The sequence below is a fragment of the Pelobates fuscus genome, chromosome 4 (genome assembly GCF_036172605.1).
Source record: "Pelobates fuscus isolate aPelFus1 chromosome 4, aPelFus1.pri, whole genome shotgun sequence".
NCBI lineage: Eukaryota > Metazoa > Chordata > Amphibia > Anura > Pelobatidae > Pelobates > Pelobates fuscus.
In genome coordinates this window covers 753,762-770,690 of record NC_086320.1, presented here as the reverse complement: position 1 = coordinate 770,690, position 16,929 = coordinate 753,762, and the positions used below count along the sequence as shown (strand labels likewise).

At 44.2% G+C, this 16,929-nt stretch overlaps 1 protein-coding gene across 1 annotated transcript in view; it reads right to left on the bottom strand.

Moving 5' to 3' along the window:
* MFSD3 (major facilitator superfamily domain containing 3) overlaps positions 1 to 14,014 on the bottom strand; it is a 92,702-nt gene extending 78,688 nt beyond the window's left edge. The window contains exons 1-2 of the mRNA XM_063450894.1: positions 13,950 to 14,014; positions 11,688 to 12,655 (exon numbers count right to left, since the gene is read on the bottom strand). Coding sequence (XP_063306964.1) covers positions 11,688 to 12,366 — 679 coding nt within the window. The 5' untranslated portion in view covers positions 12,367 to 12,655; positions 13,950 to 14,014. The remainder of the gene's footprint in view (positions 1 to 11,687; positions 12,656 to 13,949) is intronic.
* Positions 14,015 to 16,929: the final 2,915 nt, after the last annotated feature.

Genomic DNA, 16,929 nt, shown 5'->3' with positions numbered 1-16,929 from the left:
TCAGATATGAAGTGCACCGCAGGCCGCAAATGTACTATTTAGCACCAAATAAAATAGAATTTTTAAAACTGCTATGTCACAGCAGTATTTGACGGTTCTATTTCACTCTCAGATATGAAATGCAGGCCCCAAATGTACTATTTAGCACGAAAGAAATGTGCAATAGTCAAACTGCAATGTCACAGCAGTATTTGACAGTTCTATTTGACTCTCAGATATGAAGTGCATGCCCCAAATGTACTATTTAGCACCTAAAAAATTTGAATTTTTAAAACGGCGCTGTAACCACAGTATTTGACGGTTCTATTTGACTCTCAGATATGAAGTGCACACCAAATGTACTATTTAGCACCAAAGAACTGCATGTCACAGCAGTATTTGACAGTTCTATTTGACTCTCAGATATGAAGTGCATGCCCCAAATGTACTATTTAGCACCTAAAAAATTTGAATTTTTAAAACGGCGCTGTAACCACAGTATTTGACGGTTCTATTTGACTCTCAGATATGAAGTGCACACCAAATGTACTATTTAGCACCAAAGAACTGCATGTCACAGCAGTATTTGACAGTTCTATTTGACTCTCAGATATGAAGTGCAGGCCCCAAATGTACTATTTAGTACCTAAAGAATTTGAATTTTTAAAACTGCGCTGTAACCACAGTGTTTGATGGTTCTATTTGACTCTCCGATATGAAGTGCACTGTGACGAGACCAATCTCGCCACATTGCATTGGAGGAGCCTGGTTGCCAGCCTGTTGCCTCTGGACTATGGCCCTATGTTAAAAAGCTTGATTTTGCCCTGCAAAGACACGAAAGCCGGGTCATTCGGTGCTTGCTCTGTTTGAGCGGTGATACCCCAGATAGCTATGCCATGGAGCCCATTCGTATAATGAAAGACTATGGGAAAGACATACAGTTCAATTGCTCCATGGCAATTGAACTGTATGTATGGGATCTGAGAGCCATTCAGTAATAATGTGCGCTCAGATCTGAGCTATCTGGGGATATGTTGAATGTACCTGTTTTATGCAATGGCTGCACAGTTATATATTTTTATGTATTTTATTGTCTTTTGCTGCCATGTGTTCAATGGAGTTTTGCCTCTGTCCTTGGAGATAATTGGATTACTTCCCAATTATCTCCAGGATAGAAGACTCTGTGGAACTGGTTTTGGGCAGAAAAGCCATGCTTCATTTGGTCACAAAGGACTACGATCTGTCTTTTGAACCACTGGACCAATATGTATGATTTTGCAGTATGTTTGTATTTGGAGAATGCTGATTCTGAAAATGTAAGTTTTATGTGAATGTGATTGTAACAAACCCCTACCATGTTGCCTGGGAACCTCTACCTTTTGTTTGCTTTTACCATTATCCACATTGCCTAAAGAAAGACTGTCTGGCCCTTTAACTATTTTTGGACAAAGGATTGGTACATTTGATATGGCACTTCGGATACAGCCGAAGTGCCGAAGTAGTCGAAGTGGCCGCCATTAAACAGTCGAACATGTGGCAGCGGCCAATCCAGTCGAACACGGTCAGCGGTGTGTGCCGTCAAATCCATGGAACGGAAATCGGCCACACAATTGCACGAACACCGCTGACCTGTACCTTCCCCTACCCTTCGACACTGCGGCTGGAGACTAAGTCTCGTTCGAAGATTCGAACACGCGTTCGAACAGGACTTTGTAATTTTGGCGTAAAATAGACCTACATTAGACTATTGAACACTGCTAAAACGTGCCCCACGGTTCCACTTCGACACTTCGACAAAAGTCAAAGTGAGTTCGACGATTCGAACACCGCCTTCGGATGGGAGTTTGTTATTTTCAAGGCAGAAATAGACCGACCGCACAGCCTGAATCTGTGGAACTGTTTTGAGGCATGCAAACAGGCGTGCGGTCAGTCCAAATAGACTTTTTAATATTTCTGGAACCACTGGACGGATTCTCACGACTTTTGAATATGTTGTTCCACAATTTATGTTGTTCATAAAAATGTAAGGTTTATTCATGTACTATGTAAAATGGGAAAGTTAGAAAAATGCATAAAAAAACAGGGCGCTATAATTGGGGACAAACTTCCTGTAATACCCCGCGGTCCCTAGAAATGCTAACACCTGGGTCTTAGTCCTAGGGGTGGGCCACTGAGCTACGGCCTCTACTTTGGCAGGTTCGGGCTTCTGTTTACCGCACCCTACTCTATGTCCCAGGTACTGCACCTCAGCCATTCCGATACTACACTTAGCCGGCTTCAGGGTCAAACCAGCTTCCCTTATCCTGTCTAGTACAGCTCCTATATGAGCCAAGTGTTCTTGCCACGTATTGCTAAAAATAGCAATATCGTCCAGGTAGGCACAGGTATAGTCCTGGAATCCATCCAGAAGTCGATCTACCATCCTCTGGAAGGTAGCTGGGGCGTTTTTCATCCCAAATGGCATGACCTTAAACTGATACAAGCCAAATGGGGTGACAAAGGCCGACTTCGGGATGGCGTCTGGGGCCAGGGGGATTTGCCAATATCCTTTACACAAGTCAATAGTGGTGAGGTATTGGCCCCTGGCCATTCTGTCTAGTAACTCGTCTATCCGGGGCATAGGATAGGCGTCTGACACGGTTTTCTCATTTAATCTCCTATAGTCCACGCAGAAGCGAGTCGTACCGTCTGGCATTTCGGATCTGGACTGCCCGTATGGGTGGGACCAGTCTGATATGCTTCAGATATGTTCTCTCTGTAATGGCACAAGATGAGCTAAAACCAGCTTGAGTTCTGAGCGGGGACCTACCGAAGGGCAGGCTATTTCAGTTGCTGTCTGTTCTCAGAATACTCTTGCGACCCGTTTTTTCTCTCCATAAGTTTAAAGGGTAATCCAGACGTGGACCCCTTGCTCACGGTGCCTAGAGAGATATTAGCTATGCCTCACTGATGATGCCTAACAAGGCTGAAACGATCGTCTGGGGTTGCTGTATCTCTCGTGCAGAGAGAACTTGCTGGCATTTCGGATCTGGACTGCCCGTATGGGTGGGACCAGTCTGATATGCTTCAGATATGTTCTCTCTGTAATGGCACAAGATGAGCTAAAACCAGCTTGAGTTCTGAGCGGGTACCTACCGAAGGGCAGGCTATTTCAGTTGCTGTCTGTTCTCAGAATACTCTTGCGACCCGTTTTTTCTCTCCATAAGTTTAAAGGGTAATCCAGACGTGGACCCCTTGCTCACGGTGCCTAGAGAGATATTAGCTATGCCTCACTGATGATGCCTAACAAGGCTGAAACGATCGTCTGGGGTTGCTGTATCTCTCGTGCAGAGAGAACTTGCTGGCATTTCGGATCTGGACTGCCCGTATGGGTGGGACCAGTCTGATATGCTTCAGATATGTTCTCTCTGTAATGGCACAAGATGAGCTAAAACCAGCTTGAGTTCTGAGCGGGGACCTACCGAAGGGCAGGCTATTTCAGTTGCTGTCTGTTCTCAGAATACTCTTGCGACCCGTTTTTTCTCTCCATAAGTTTAAAGGGTAATCCAGACGTGGACCCCTTGCTCACGGTGCCTAGAGAGATATTAGCTATGCCTCACTGATGATGCCTAACAAGGCTGAAACGATTGTCTGGGGTTGCTGTATCTCTCGTGCAGAGAGAACTTGCTGGCATTTCGGATCTGGACTGCCCGTATGGGTGGGACCAGTCTGATATGCTTCAGATATGTTCTCTCTGTAATGGCACAAGATGAGCTAAAACCAGCTTGAGTTCTGAGCGGGGACCTACCGAAGGGCAGGCTATTTCAGTTGCTGTCTGTTCTCAGAATACTCTTGCGACCCGTTTTTTCAGCCCCCTCCAAGGACACGTGGCGAAGTCGGTTTCGCCACACTTCTCCCCTTTGCCCCCCAGACTAACAGGGTAGATGAGGGCAATCCATAATACAGGGAGGACAGCCACAATAGGGTTCCGCTACAGTAACCATTGTTTGATTGGTTAACGTCTAATTGGTTGTGGGAGTCTCCCTTGCATGGGAGCACTGCATAAAAGGAGAATCCCTGTCATTAAACCTCAGTTCTACTTTACCCTTCAAAACGTAGCTTTGTCTCGTTATTGAAAGGGAACCTGCTCAGCTAAATCACTAGCTCTTTTAAGAGCTCTACCTCTCTCTCTCTACTTGGATCCAGCTGATAGAAAGAAGGCTACTCCATAACTGCACAGAATCTTGCCGGGAAAAAGGACGTCTCCAACGGCTGATACCTCCTCTCCACTGGGGTAGCTGTTACAGTGATGCATACTTTTTAAAGTTATGAATAATGTGGAAAAACTGTATTTCTCTGCCTGTGATAATTACATTACCCATTGTGTAAGGTAATTGTATCACAGGCAGAGGGGAGGATTTTGTGTGGGAGTGTCAGAGTATTGTACGTGTTTATTGGTTGTTTTCCAAAACCCTGTGGGTGGTACTAATGTGTATATAATAACAATAAACCCACAGCTCTGTCTGTTCACTGCTTGACTCTCAACACAGAGCCTTGTCTCATTCTTGGGGGGGATTTATGGTATGCTGTTCCAGTTTGACTGCTAGGAGTGTAAACCTATTCGTATGGTTTTTCCTATTCGGCTGTTGACAGCATTCATATAGTTCCGGTTCAGTTGTTTACGGCATTCATATTCTTCTCCGGTTCGGTGTATTGGTGTCTACAGCAGCTGTGCCTGTGTCTCTGGAAGGGAAGATCTACTAAATGGCGGTTTAACCCTTTTATGCCTGGGGGTGCCGTTACAATTGGTGGCAGCGGTGGGATCGTTCCTACAGCCAGAAGGACAGCTACAGGAGACACCATTCCGTGAATTGTACAATTTGAGGGCAACGGATGTCCCAGTACAGCGACCCTGACAGCACCGGGATGGAACCAGCAGTGGAGTACGATGAGGGTGTCATGGATGACCGAGATGCAGTCTGCAAAGGCATCTGGTACCAGGCACTGGGTATTGTGGAATATCTGCGGGACGAAAGGCTCCCCAAGGACGAGCAGCGACAGCAGAAGCAACTAGCCCTGCGGATGCCTTTCCTGGGAGAGCAGCCCCTGGAAGAGTGGGTAGAAGATCTGAAGTACCTGGTAAGGCGGGAGATGTTGCTGGAGGATGCCTACCAGGCGCTCTGGTGGTATGAAGCTCAGTACCTACCCCGGACAGCCGAGCATGACAAGCCAGAGGGAGATGAGTTTGATGGTCCTGGCTTGTTATGGGAGACTTTTGCAGAGCCTGAGTTTGGGAGCGCTACACAAGCCGGGTTCCATGATCTCTTTGAGTGGAGGAAGAGCAGGTATGACTGGGATGACCTTCATGAGATTGAACAAGACCTGGTCCACCTAGTGACCCGAGAGCTGGAGCTGGAGCAGGGCTTCCAAAATCTGTTCCACTCCAGTGAGAAGGCTCAGCAGGGAAGCGGAGACCCAGATCCAGACCCATTCAGCTGGGCAGATATTGTAGAGATTTACTGGGAGGAACCCCAGGCGGCAGGTGGAGATGGGACCGAGGTCTCTCCACCGGCCCTACAGGGATGCTGGGCCGATCTCCATTCCCCAGCAGCAGTGTGATTTATTGGGAATTGGGAGCCCAGTCTCCATTCCCCAGCGGCAGTGTGATCTGCAGGGAATGGGGAGCCCAGTCTCCATTCCCCAGCGGCAGTGTGATTTATTGGGAATTGGGAGCCCAGTCTCCATTCCCCAGCGGCAGTGTGATCTGCAGGGAATTGGGAGCCCAGTCTCCATTCCCCAGCGGCAGGCTGAGTTACAGTGGGCAGAGGTAGTTGCTCTTGTCCCCCAGCAGCAGAGTGAATTGCAGGGAATTGGGAGCCCAGTCTCCATTCCCCAGCGGCAGTATGATTTATTGGGAATTGGGAGCCCAGTCTCCATTCCCCAGCGGCAGTGTGATCTGCAGAGAATTGGGAGCCCAGTCTCCATTCCCCAGCGGCAGTGTGATCTGCAGGGAATTGGGAGCCCAGTCTCCATTCCCCAACGGCAGTGTGATCTGCAGGGAATTGGGAGCACAGTCTCCATTCCCCAGCAGCAGAGTGTCCTACAGGGAATTGGGAGCCCAGTCTCCATTCCCCAGCGGCAGTGTTATCTGCAGGGAATTAGGAGCCCAGTCTCCATTCCCCAACGGCAGTGTGATCTGCAGGGAATTGGGAGCCCAGTCTCCTTTCCCCAGCAGCAGGACTCTGTATTGGGAGCGGAGACAGTCGGTCTCCCTCCCCCGCGGCTGGAAGCATATATGGGAGAGGAGTTTGATACCCCCTCTCCCCAGCGGCAGCTTAACGTACCAGGGGGAGACAGTAAGCCCCACAACCGAGCAGATGGGACCGTGGTCTCTGCACTTACAGCACAGGGGGTAGGGACGGTAGGTCCTGCCCCCCAGCGACAGGGCAGTTTAGCCAAAGGGGAGACAGTCGGGCAGCAGAGCTGTGTATCTAAATGGGAGACAGTCCCCTCTGGCAGCAGAGCTGTGTATCTAAATGGGAGACAGTCAGTCTCCCCCTCCAGCAACCAGACTACTCCCGTGGTAGTGCTGGCACCAGGGCAGAGTACCGCTGGTCTCTGCCCACTCAGCAACCCACCAAGTCGGCTTACCAGTCACCCACACAGCCATGGTGAGGCACCTGGACATGGACAAGTTTCTCCTCTACACAGGTGTAGTAACCAGTTATTGTGGGTGGGCTGTATTACTGATTGTGTTTTGTGGGTGGGCTGCTGGACTAACCAGGGCACTGACCGGCAGGAGGTCAGATACCCTGTTAGTCTGTTTGGAAAAGGGGAGAGATGTGACGAGACCAATCTCGCCACATTGCATTGGAGGAGCCTGGTTGCCCGCCTGTTGCCTCTGGACTATGGCCCCATGTTAAAAAGCTTGATTTTGACCTGCAAAGACACAAAAGCCGGGTCATTCGGTGCTTGCTCTGTTTGAGCGGTGATACCCCAGATAGCTGTGCCATGGAGCCCATTCGTATAAGGAAAGACTATGGGAAAGACTTTAGCTCCATGGCAATTGAAATGTATGTATGGGATCTGAGAGCCATTCAGTAATAATGTGTGCTCAGATCTGAGCTATCTGGGGATATGTTGAATGTACCTGTTTTATGCAATGGCTGCACAGTTATATATTTTTATGTATTTTATTGTCTTTTGCTGCCATGTGTTCAATGGAGTTTTGCCTCTGTCCTTGGAGATAATTGGATTACTTCCCAATTATCTCCAGGATAGAAGACTCTGTGGAACTGGTTTTGGGCAGAAAAGCCATGCTTCATTTGGTCACAAAGGACTACGATCTATCTTTTGAACCACTGGACCAATATGTATGATTTTGACGTATGTTTGTATTTGAGGTATGCTGATTCTGAAAATGTAAGTTTTATGTGAATCTGATTGTAACAAACCCCTACCATGTTGCCTGGGAACCTCTACCTTTTGTTTGCTTTTACCATTATCCACATTGCCTAAAGAAAGACTGTCTGGCCCTTTAACTATTTTTGGACAAAGGATTGTGTGAATGTGATGCATACTTTTATGAATAATGTGGAAAAAGTTTATTTCTCTGCTTGTGATAATTACATTACCCATTGTGTAAGGTAATTGTATCACAGGCAGAGGGGAGGATTTTGTGTTGAAGTGTCTTGTACGTGTTTATTGTTTTTTTTCCAAAACCCTGTGGGTGGTACTAATGTGTATATAAGAACAATAAACCCACAGCTCTGTCTGTTCACTGCTTGACCCTCAACACGGAGCTTTGTCTCGTTCTTGGGGGGATTTACCGTATGCTGTTCCAGTTTGACTGCTAGGAGTGTAAACCTATTCGTATGGTTTTTCCTATTCGGCTGTTTACAGCATTCATATGGTTCCGGTTCAGCTGTTTACGGCATTCATATGCTTCTCCGGTTCGCTGTATTGGTGTCTACAGTAGCTGTGCCTGTGTCTCTGGAAGGGAAGATCTACTAAATGGCGGTTTAACTCTTTTACGTCTGGGGGTGCCGTTGCATGCACCACAGGCCGCAAATGTCCAATTTAGCAAAAAAAAGTTAGATTTTTTTTTTTAAACCAACAATGTAACAGTAGTATTTAAGGGTTTTATTAGACTGCAAGAAATGCAGTACGCAAATGTACTATTCAGCACCAAAAAAATTGCAGTATTTAAAAATGCCTAGATGTTGCCCACTGAGCTACCAGAACAGGATTAAAGTAATGTGCCTGGCACACATGCAGTTGCAAGTGCACTGCACTCTCTGTGGCACTGGGGTCAGGGCAGGGTACAAAAATGTAGTATAGCACCTACACAAATAATCGCTGTAGTTTGCAGATTCAACACCAGAATTCTTTCCTAATCTGTCTCTCACAGATGCAGCATCCTCTCCCTACACTAAACAGAGCTCATGTGACATGTGGAGCTACGTGACTCCAGGTTATATATAGAGGCTGGGTCACATGCTGCACTGGCCAATCACAGCCATTCCATTAGTAGGCATGGCTGTGATGGCTTCTAAGGGCACGTGAGTCAAACGCTTGTTGAAAAATGCAAAATGCGCCATTAAATCGCCGAACACCGAACTCCAACCCAAACATACACTGAAATGTCCGTGTTCGGGTCCGGGGTCCAAAAAACGTAATGTTCGGTACGAACCCGAACTGGTTCGCTCAACTCTATCCATAGATTCTCCCCTGGTGATCACTCCACGACCCATTCACAGCCTGGCTTTAAGTTCTCTCCATAGATTGTCCAGAGGGCAGTAAAGAACATAAAAGGCAACAGATACACAGACCTCCAGTACTGAGCCACAGCCACACCCTACGGCTCAAATGTCCATTCACTACGTTGTTTGTCTCCATAGATTCTCCCCTGGTGATCACTCCAGGACCCATTCACAGCCTGGCTTTGTTAAGATCTCTGCATAGAGTATCCCTCAGTGATCACCATAGGATCAATTCACATGGCTTTGTTAGTTTGCAGAGCATGGAGACGCTGAACTTGGGTGACCTCTAGATGTTGTCTGAGTGAATGTCACTAGAGGTGTTAGGCAGCAATGTAAACACTGCCTTTTGTCATACTACAGACACCAGAACAACTACATTAAAGGGACACTTAATGAAGTGGTCTGTTTGCCAGGTCCCCCAGGTTTTAACCCTTCAGATGTAAACATAGCAGTTTCAAAGAAACTACATTGCAGGGTTAATCCAGCCTCTAGTGGCTATCTTCCGGAGAGCCACAGGCGCTTCTGCGACGCTGGATTTTAATTTGCATCCAGCGTGCAGAACATCCATAGGAAAGTATTGAGAAATGCTATCCTATGGACTGTTTGAATGAGCGCGCAGCTCTTGCCGAGCATGCGCATTCCGCTCCACTCGGAAGCTGACGTCGGCGGGGGAGGAGAGGTGACCAGCGCCAAGGGAGCCCTGCGCTAGATAAAGGTAAGTGGTTTTAACCCCTTCAGCGCCAAGGGAGGGGGGCCCTGAGGGTTGTATAGTGTCAGGAAAACGAGTTTGTTTTCCTGACACTATAGTAATCCTTTAAGCTGCAGTGTTTCTGGTGACTACAGTGACCCTTTAAGAATTGTATTTTTTACGTTTAAAAACCTTAGCTGGCTACTAGATTCCAAGAAAATGTGTCAAACCCTGTAATATATTTACTTGTGGCTACATGCTCCATGGTACTTACCTAGTTTTTACATTAATGGGGCTCTGTAGGTGCCATAACCCTTACAGCTCAATGCTGAGTACATGGGGCAAAGAGACTTCCAGCTACATTTCCCTGGACTGTGCCAAGTTCATTTTGAGCAGAGCTCTCCTAGAGCCCAGAGTGCAGAGCTCACCTGTCACTCAGCTAATGTGAATGTGAAAACAACCAAAAATTACAAGAATGAATGGCACTAAAAATATATATTGTTAAATATCAGCACCTTATCAGTGTATTTATCTCCACAGAACACTAAATCAAATATCAAACCAAAACATAAAGTGCTCTGTGCCTTTAAAATCGTGCTTTTTAAATATACATGCTTTTAAGAAATCACAAAGTGTTAAAAACAGCAAACAGTGCTTATTAATTATTGTGCAAATAATTCAAATTATGCTTCATTTAAAGTGCAATTTCAAATTTCAGTGTATGTGCAAACTAGTTAAAGGACCACTCTAGTGCCAGGAAAGCATACTCGTTTTCCTGGCACTAGAGTGCCCTGAGGGTGCCCCCACCCTCAGGGACCCCCTCCCGCCCGGCTCTGGAAAGGGGAAAGGGGTAAAAACTTACCTTTTTCCAGCGCTGGGCGGAGAGATCTCCTTCTGCTCTCCTCCTCCGATCCTCCTCTTCTCCTCCCCGTCGGCTGAATGCGCACGCGCGGCAAGAGCTGCGCGCGCATTCAGCCGGTCACATAGGAAAGCATTCATAATGCTTTCCTATGGACGCTGGCGTGCTCTCACTGTGAAAATCACAGTGAGAAGCACGCAAGCGCCTCTAGCGGCTGTCAATGAGACAGCCACTAGAGGACATAGGGGGAAGGCTTAACCCATTCATAAACATAGCAGTTTCTCTGAAACTGCTATGTTTATGAAAAAATGGGTTAACCCTAGAAGGACCTGGCACCCAGACCACCTCATTAAGCTGAAGTGGTCTGGGTGCCTAGAGTGGTCCTTTAACGTGATTTTATGCACCAATATACTTAAAATATAAAAATGTATAAAATAATAAAACTTGCAAATATGTTGACCTCAACATGGAAGAAAAAAATATAAAAACCATACAGCGTAATATTGTTTAAACACCAATAATTTTATAGAACCAGATATGTATATTGCACTCACAAACAAGGAGCAGGTAGAGAACTGCTCAGGCTATATGCGCGTTGAATGTAAATCCCGCCTTATATGCAGGAAAACGATGGACAGCCGAAATCCAATTGAACAAACTTTATTCTTTAAAATAAGTAACAGACATCTCAAACGTATTCCGTCTCATTAGTCTCTCGGATATACCTGCTAAAAAGTCTTCTGCAATACCAGTAGCCGGGACTCTGGATTCCCGGGCTGTAGCGTTCGTACCAGTGGGCGGAGTTCGAGGACGTCTTTCGTGTGGCGTAGTAGCACACTAACGTAATTACGCAAGGTGCTCTGGAAACTTGCTGGGTTCATGTAGTGTGCAGGACTGAGATACGCCCACAGGGTGGCTTTAAATATTGATGGACAGAGACTTAAGGACGCATACGAAATCGAACTCGGCCCACCGGTACGAACGCTACAGTCCGGGAATCCAGAGTCCCGGCTATTGGTATTGCTGAAGACTTTTTAGCAGGTATATCCGAGAGACTACCTGAATACGTTTGAGATGTGTGTTACTTATTTTAAAGAATAACGTTTGTTCAATTGGATTTCGGCTGTCCATCGTTTTCCTGCATATAAGGCGGGATTTACATTCAATGCGCATATAGCCTGAGCAGTTCTTAACCTGCTCCTTGTTTGTGAGTGCAATATACATATCTGGTTCTATAAAATTATTAATTGAATGTGAACTTCTGCTTGATGGCATGATCAGCTGAGCGTGCTGGGCTAACCGGCTCCTCTGCTCAAAAAAAGTGTGATGGCAACCAGAAAAGCTGTCATTAGTTCCACAGCAATGCCATTAAATACAGTATTTAGATATTCATACATGGATTTAGGACCCCAGCACTCACCCAGTTTATACATTAACACATAGCCACATGTCCACATGGTCCCTGGGACCCACAGCACCTTTCTGATCACTTCTCTCAGGCCCACTTTACTGTATGGATTCTTGAGGTCCACTCGTCTTGCTGACTCTTCTGACTGAAGGACTCGGGCACCAACACAAAGCACAGCCAGAAAGTAAGCAGCTGCTAGAAGCAGGAAGATCGGTCTCCAGCCCAGAGCTTCAAGCAGGGTTAAGGACCCACCTCCGGCCAGCACGGAGCCCAGTTTATAAGCCACCACTTGAAGTGAATTTCCTACTCCCACCTGCTCTCTTGTCAGGACTGCCACAGACACAGCATCTAGTGCCACATCTTGGAGGGAGGAGAACACGTGCATAAGCAAAAGAAGCCAAGCCAGGGGGGTAAAGGTAGCTCCAGAGGGCAGTAAAGAACATAAAAGGCAACAGATACACAGACCTCCTGTACTGAGCCGCAGCCACACCCTACGGCTCAAATGTCCATCCACTAATGGCGACCAAAATACTTTTAGCAACCATGGAAGATACAGGACTCGTGTGAGACCTATCTGAGAAAGTGAGAGTCCTTGGGTCCGCAGGAGAACTGGAAGGAGACCAGACTGAATACCATAAGGGAAGCCTTGTACAAGGTAAAGGATTCCTAAAGTGATATATGTGCTTGTCATGGTGAGCAATTACAATGAGATGGAAAGATTCAGGACAAAAACTCAAATGTGTTAGAACATGTGGAACAACACAAAAAGAGATGCTTATCCAGGGATCAAAATGAAGAGACAATGAGTCAAGGAAAGGATACACTAAGATACGACACACTCAGAGTCGCCATGGTGTGGGCACAGAGTCCAGGATAGGTCACATTAGCCCTTTACAATGGAGAAATTCAGGATTCCAGGAATTTCCATGTAGAGGAGAGCAAGGATTCTCTTTAGTGATATCATGTGGGATAACCGAAATCTGGAAAAGAGATTTTTAAAAGGTTTAATATTCAGACTAATTTTGCATTTATTATAAATAGAAAAACATCCATAGAGATTTTATTACAATCCTCCCACCAGGGCAGTGCAGGACTAGAAGATCCGAAAAAGGAGATTGCGTCTTCCTGAAGACTGTAGTGGGGACGGGGGCTGCGTCCACCTAATACCAGGTTAGAAGTCAAGTCATTGTAAAAGGTGGACGCCAGGGTACTTCTGGCACCATAGCTATTAGTTTTGTGCTGTAGTAGTTATAGTGCTTGGAGTGTTCCTTTATTTAGACATGAGACAAAATATATGTTTAATTTCCTTTGAGCCTAATTGACAAGTGGTGACAATATAAACAATACAGTGTTATTTGCGTTTAGACATAACTAGTTATATTATTTTATTATTCTCAGTTAAATTAGATCAGTGACTGATAGAATAAAGCGCTATATTTTCGTAAGATACTTGGATACCTGGAGCAGTATAGCGAGGCAAAGGGCCATAAAGGTGAAGCAGGTCTGCAGCAAGTATGGATGTACAGGTAGGTAACAAAGGATTTAATAATCGCCTACATAACAGAATAGCTCACCTGAAACAAAGCAGGTAAAAAAACTATCTTTGACATCTGACAAACAGTGATTACAGTCCCTGCTCAGAGAAAGCTGGGGATAATAATAATAATAATAATAATAACAGTGCTATAGTGCAGACAGTTATTATAGTCCCTGCACAGTGACAGCTGGGGATGATAATAATATTAATAACAGTGCTATAGTGCAGACAGTGATTATAGTTCCTGCTCAGTTACAGCTGGGGATGATAATAATAATAATAATATTAACAGGACTATAGTGCAGGCAGTGATTACAGTCCCTGCTCAGTTACAGCTGGGGATGATAATAATAATAATAATAATAATAACAGGACTATAGTGCAGGCAGTGATTACAGTCCCTGCTCAGTTACAGCTGGGGATGATATTATTATTATTATTATTATTATTATTAACAGGACTATAGTGCAAGCAGTGATTATAGTTCCTGCTCAGTTACAGCTGGGGATGATAATAATAATAATAACAGGACTATAGTGCAGGCAGTGATTACAGTCCCTGCTCAGTGACAGCTGGGGATGATAATAATAATAATAACAGGACTATAGTGCAGGCAGTGATTACAGTCCCTGCTCAGTTACAGCTGGAGATAATTAAAATAATAATAAAATGCTGTAATATTATATTATTGATAATTATAATTGCTATTATATAATATAAAGTGAGGGTATAATCACCTGATGTCCTGATACTAACACACATGTCTGGCTGAGCTGGAAGCAGCCATGTTTTACAGGTCACGTGACTAGGAGTACAGGACAGTCACGTGATAACCAAGCGCGGCCATCTTGCTACACCCAGTGTGTATTGAAGAATTGGAGGTTGTTCCAGGTCAGCATATTTCACTGACAGTTTGATAAACCTCACTCACATCACTCTCAGCCCTGCCACCAGCCTGGTTAATAATGCTAACTTTACCAAATAATAATAATAATCGCCAGGAGTTGCTTGGAGTGGTTTGTATACTGTGGAGAGGGGTTTGTATTTTATTTTTGTTTAAGGGGTTAAGGACTGAGCCAAACGTACACCGTAATTGGGACATACTAAAAGGAATGACAGATTGGAATGCCCATAGACTTTAACAAGGCAGTGGAATGCCCATAGAGAATAGAGAATAATGGAAACAAAAGATTTCGATTAGAGACAAAACTATTAGACATATGAAATAAATCTTTTGCCACAATACTCTCCAGATTCAGTGTCAATTTTTGAAATTGAGATTAAGTGGGATTATCATTGTTTTCTATGGAATGACAATGGTGAATGACTAAAGAGAATGCCCATAGACTATAATGGGAGGCAACACATAAACTCATTCACAGGTAAATCTGTGTAATGTAGCAAATTCATCTTTACCACAGGTGTTCCCCAAGTACAGCAGTAGATTGTAAAATGAAAAGTAACTGGGATTATAGCTTTTTTCTATGGAATGACAGGTAAATGATGCAATGGAATGCCCATAGAGTATAATGGGAAGTAATATGTGATTTAGAATCTGAACCGTGAAACATATCAAGTAAATCTTTTGCAGGCATACTCTGCGAGTTCAGTGGCAATTTTTGAAATTGAGATTAAGTGGGATTATCATTGTTTTCTATGGAATGACAATGGTGAATGACTAAAGAGAATGCCCATAGACTATAATCGGAGGCAACATATAAACTCATTTGCAGGTAAATCTGTGTAATGTAGCAAATTCATCTTTACCACAGGTGTTCCCCAAGTACAGCAGTAGATTGTAAAATTAAAAGTTACTGGGATTATAGCTCTTTTCTATGGAATGACAGGTAAATTATACAATGGAATGCCCATAGAGTATAATGGGAAGCAATATGTGACTTGGAATCTGAACCGTGAAACATATCAAGTAAATCTTTTGCAGGCATACTCTGCGAGTTCAGTGGCAATTTTTAAAATTGAGATTAAGTGGGATTATCATTGTTTTCTATGGAATGACAATGGTGAATGACTAAAGAGAATGCCCATAGACTATAATGGGAGGCAACACATAAACTCATTTGCAGGTAAATCTGTGTTATGTAGCAAATTCATCTTTACCACAGGTGTTCCCCAAGTACAGCAGTAGATTGGAAAATTAAAATTAACTGGGATTATAGCTTTTTTCTATGGAATGACAGGTAAATGATGCAATGGAATGCCCATAGAGTATAATGGGAAGTAATATGTGACTTAGAATCTGAACCGTGAAACATATCAAGTAAATCTTTTGCAGGCATACTCTGCGAGTTCAGTGCCAATTTTTAAAATTGAGATTAAGTGGGATTATCAGTGTTACCAATTACACTTATACTGGTAACACTCACAATGATATGGAATTATTGTTGCGTCAAGAGTGCCTCCACAGATGGTGTTGGGCGTCTGGTTCCTGTTGCATCCTGGTTCTGACAGAGAGACATCAATAAAGGGAGAGGAGGTACCAACCCACCAACACCATCTGTGGAGGCACTCTTGACGCAACATCCCATATCATTGTAATTGTTACCAGTATAAGTGTAATTGGATATTCGGTTTGACAATGTATTATTGTTTTTTTTCAATACCTGTATACCTTATTGTTTGGTGTATATATACATACTTGTATAAAAGTGTTTGAGAAAATTCTATTGATGCATGTCGCTTTCAAGTTTATTACAGGTAAAATTAATTATCAGATTGTACATTTGAAATAACCTGTGACCACAGCTGCTTTCTTGGAAATGACAAGGTAAATATGGAAGAGAGGGAAAGTGCACTGGGGAGCAGCAGCAGAACCCCTTATCCTGAGCACTGTTGACATAGGTAATATATTGGGAGCTTTGATGCTTTTTCTAACAGACAAGATGCATGATACCATTGGCGACAATTGCAACAAAAAACCATGCACTCAGTTGTGGTAAATGTTCCAGGGCAAGTATTCTGGGCACACGTAGACCATCCGCTGCTGTCCTTATGTACAAGAGTTAATATGTAGTTAGCTAGTGGCTTCACGATGACATTGGCATTCATGTTCATTTGTAGAAGTGCTTTGTGTTTTTTACTGTAGGAACCTTTGTTAAATTTTTTTCTGTTTTGTCGTTTGCAGTTACACTGTTTGTGTTGTGCTACATTAAATGCAATCCATTTACGAACAAGTTGACTAACAATATTACGATACTGATCTCCAGAGATTATAGAATAAGCATTTAATATAGTGTAGACACCACAGTTAAAACTATTGTCTTGTTGCACTGCATCTTCACAAAGGTATACTGTCCATTCCTCTTTGGCAAAAGATATGTTTGCTAACTGATAACATGCAGCGGCAATTGATAAAACAATATCAGCGTGTTCTTTTGTTTTTCCTTTTTCTTTCATAGAATCTAAAAAAAATTACTTCTTTGGTGTTGAAAATGATGACAGAAAGGCACCAGTGTTGTCCAGGCCCCCAGGCATCTGTATTGAAAGGAAGAAAGAGAATGTCTTTATTTAAAGCAACATGTCCCCCCAGAAAGCTGTAAAATATGTCTGTTGCGCCTCTTACCATACTCTGGTAAATGAAGGTGGGACACAGCAAAACCTTTTCTGTGAGATTTCTCTGACAGATAAAATTGCTTATGGCTTCTTCTATAACTTCATCACAAAGCCATTCTCCAGGATCCAATGTTTTCAGAATTTCTT